Raw genomic sequence first — 4038 nt, forward strand, 5'->3', positions numbered from 1 at the left:
CCAGATGAGATTAGTTAGTTTAGGGTTCAAGGATTGGCTTTCTGTCAATGTGTTTGGCCCTCTTTTGCTTTCCACATGGACCGTTTACTTACATGCATCCATGTGACACACTTCAGGTACCAAATTATTGTCCTCGCCTACAGATTCATATGCAGATATATGTTCATAGAAATCATGACAGAGGTACCTCAGGTTCACAGTTGCAAAGAATTTCACTGTGAAGACATTTGATATTTGTGGGTATTTCATCAAAGGACACCTGCCAGACAGGTAACCGTTTCACTATTTCTGTTCATGTTTGCTGTACACAACACACTCGGTTCAGCCGTTCGCAGGCTACACCACTCTCTGCTACCCGGCGCCTGTACGTGTGTTTGTTCCAGCTTCTCTCTCTGTTGGTCCAGCACACTACTCTGTTAAAAAGGGAGAGTGAAGCCTAAAACTCACTGCATGCGGAACGGCTCCGCCACAGCGACGGAGCTAATACATTTCAATGTTAGTCAATGTGTCAGCTCACACAGTCTCCGGAACGACTGCGGCGTCCAGCAGCCCTCCGCAACACATACGCAGAGCTTCTATTGTTCACGGACGCCGGAGCACGGCGCATAAATTCAGCACAGAGCAGACCGTGCGGGGAAGGAAATCAGCTACAAAATACAAAAGATGCGGCGTGGAATGTCATCGCAGGAGTCAAAGAGACTACAGACGGAAATATCGCACGATTATGCGTGACTTCACGAGATCTCGTGCGTTCTCGCGACGCAGCTGAGCGCATCACAAACGGATCATGTGGAGTTGGCGGACGGCGGAGTACGCAGCCGGTCCGGAGTGGAGCCGTTCTGCAGCCATTCCGCATGCTGTGTATTTTAGGGGTCAGAGTGCACCCCTAACTGGGTGCAGGTGTGCCAATCACTCTCACCTGGTGCTGCTCACCTGAACACCACAGCTCTCCCCTGCAGCTGATGCACCACACCCCCTCCACAAGAGTTTGGAAACTATGTGTATGGACTGGTAGACGGGGATGGTGATTCCTTTGCCTTGAGCAAAGTCCTACCTACCATTGCTTAGTCATGTGATGCTTTCCTAGACTCTTTTTGAGGCCAACTGTAAATCCAGCTCAACTTCCTCCCCAAAATTCTCTCACACCTTGGATCTCTGTGTCATGGAGGTAGACGGTAGTGGTGGACTGAAGAGGTCCCAGGATACCAGGTGGTTAGCCAGTTTTACATACATTGTTTGTTTCATTTCTATCACATTCTGTAAAGACTGTCTCTTGATTCTGACATATTGGACCTTTACACTACAAAATTCTCTAGCTCAGACCATCAAGGTGCAGTTATTTATTCACAAAACAAAAGAGGTAAGCATGAATCCCAGTGCCAAAGACTCCAGCTGACATGAGTTGTGGGGAGTGGTGCCACTACTGCCAAATGCCCCAACTCAAAACCATTTGCTGTGGTTACTGGATAGTTGTGGGTGCTAGCACCCTGGTGCCAGGATCCCCAGCTAGAGGTTCCTGTAGGCAGCAAGTGTTATTGAGTGAGATGGATGGCCCCTCAATGAATCAGTGACGCGTTGGCACATTCAGTTTGTCTGAACGAGTGCAGTTTATCATGCTACAGCACTGTGAGATGGGTTTAATGCTCAGATTGTCTAATAATCAGGCCCAATAGTGTTAGTAGATCATGTATTGTGTTGATGACATTGACATTACAACACATAATAGTGACAAAAGGGATGATAATATACGTACATATTGTTTCACTGAGCTTTAATGACATGACTAGTACTATTTAATATCATTGTTGCACTTTAGCTACCTAATATTATCATTGTTCTACTCTGTAAAGAGGACACCCATTGAAACATTGCTTTACTATATTTGAATTCAGGCTCTAAGGATTGTAAATGATCATATATTGTACAGATACAGTAAAAAAAATCCTGAGGCAAATCTGTAATGTTCTTCAGGGCCTCATAGTTTATATATGTATAGTATGTAAACTATCAAATTGTGCAATAAATACCTACATGACGTTAAAAAATCTCAGAAACAACGTTTCAAGGTCAGGTAACTTTATTACTTTAATTTATGACTTTGCTTTTATGGTCTGATTTTACAAAACTTGCATGATACATTTCTGACATGAGTAAGCCAAAAGTTACTCAAGCTGAACAAAGATGTTGGCTGACTTTTCAACAGAACTTAAAATCAGACTTTTACACATGTTACGTATTTTGGACATGTTCAGGCCGTACATTACAGGGTTAAAGAGTGGTGGGGATGTCAGAAAGTATAATGATAAGAATATACGCAACATATTGGGTACACTGGTCATGTTAAACCTATTCTGTAATACTTCAAAGGAAACCCCAAAAGAGAAGTTGAGCAGAGAAGCGAGGTGAGGTGTGCAGGTACTGACAGCTTTCTGTCTGGTCTGTTTAGAACCAGAGAAACAGACTTTAAGGATCTTTATATACGTGTAGAAGATTACAGATACTGGAACACAGACTGTGAGAGAAGCAGCAATAAGTTCATAGACATTATTTATTCTGGTGTCAGAGCAGGCCAGTTTGATGATAGAGTAATTGTCACAGTACACTTTATTAATGATGTTCCCACACAGCTGTAAAGAGGCAGTCAAGGATGTTGTGACAAAAACAGCACAGAAAGGAGGTAACCATATGACAGCAATAAGCATGGCAACCTTGTTAGATGTCATGTGTACGTTATACTGTAGAGGGCAACAGATAGAAAGATATCTGTCATAAGACATGACAGCTAGGTTAGTAAACTCGACACTTCCATAAGAATAAATACAGAAAATCTGCAGGAAACAAAATGAAGCAGAAACAGTGTGAATGTCAGAGAGAATCTGAATCAGAAGGAATGGAAACAACCCTGTACTACCATACAGTTCATTCATAAACAGGCTGCACAGAAAGATGTACATAGGTTCATGTAAACTTCTGTTCATGCAGATAACCACAATGAGGAAAACATTGGCACACAGAATTAAAATATAAAAAATTACAATAATCACAAACAATAAATATTTAAACAACTCAGTGTCAAAGTAGGCACCAAGTGTGAAATATGAAACCTGAGTGGAGTTTATCGTGATCATCCTGTCGGTTTACAGACAAACTGAGTATGATACTGATGTCACATTTTGTTACAGAGTCGAGCTAAAGCATCAAAACAAATTAGTCAGGAATCATTTTTAACACTAACATCCCAAACTTACCATTGGTTTAACGTCAACGTAATGTTGTACGAGAAACTACAAACACACTTTGTGACAGTGTGTGAATGAACTGTGACTCTGCTTCTTTTAAACTTTTCAAGAAGGTCAGACGCCCACAGCAGCAGACTGACATCATCATCAAACCAATCACTGGTGATGATCGGAGAACAAATGGCAGACTGAAGATGTGTTCAGTAAAACAGAAGTGAAGGAAAATATTAATAGTGGAGAAACAGATGATGTAATTATTGAATCTTTGAACCATTTCTTACTAAAATCAGGATAATGAATTTATCAGGAAATAACTTCTTTGGCCAGAGCCTTTTAGTTGCATCTAGCACTAGGCGACTGTAGAACCATGGTGGACTCTATAGAAGAGTCCTCAGAAGAGGGAGGTAAAGATTCAGTCTGACACCTGTGTGTCTTTGGACTGTTGGAACAAACCACAGAACCAGAAGTAAATGCAGACCCACAGTCAAATTAAAGATGTGTTTGCCATGATGCAAGAGTTTCAACCACTGAATCACTACAATGGCGGAGTGGTACCCTGCCTTGATAAGGCACAAGTAGTCCTCCAAGAAGGTCCTTAAAAAGGTTTCCTGTCGAGATTTTTGAAGAGGTTCTGCTGCAAGGATCCGTGACATGAGTACTTTATGGGGTTCTAGTGGTTCAAGGGTTCAGGGAGGTGTTGCTAGTGGATGAGAAGGATCCAAGGGTCATGACAACATGTAAAGGTTCTACATGGGTCTATGATGTGCTCCTTTGTGGTCTGACAGGGCTTAGTGGACCT

General features: G+C 42.1%; 1 protein-coding gene across 1 annotated transcript; it reads right to left on the reverse strand.

Moving 5' to 3' along the window:
• Positions 1–2162: 2162 nt before the first annotated feature.
• Positions 2163–3128, reverse strand: LOC104936731 (olfactory receptor 2G6-like). Its single transcript, XM_019277146.2, has one exon. It carries the CDS (start codon positions 3126–3128, stop codon positions 2163–2165), a length of 966 nt encoding a protein of 321 aa, XP_019132691.1.
• Between the last annotated feature and the right edge of the window lie 910 nt (positions 3129–4038).

Source organism: Larimichthys crocea, chromosome VII, assembly GCF_000972845.2.
Source record: "Larimichthys crocea isolate SSNF chromosome VII, L_crocea_2.0, whole genome shotgun sequence".
NCBI classification, from domain to species: Eukaryota; Metazoa; Chordata; class Actinopteri; family Sciaenidae; genus Larimichthys; species Larimichthys crocea.

Excerpts from the sequence above, each read along its gene's own strand:
- LOC104936731 (XM_019277146.2), bottom strand. The coding sequence starts at position 3,128 with ATGATCACGATAAACTCCACTCAGGTTTCATATTTCACACTTGGTGCC.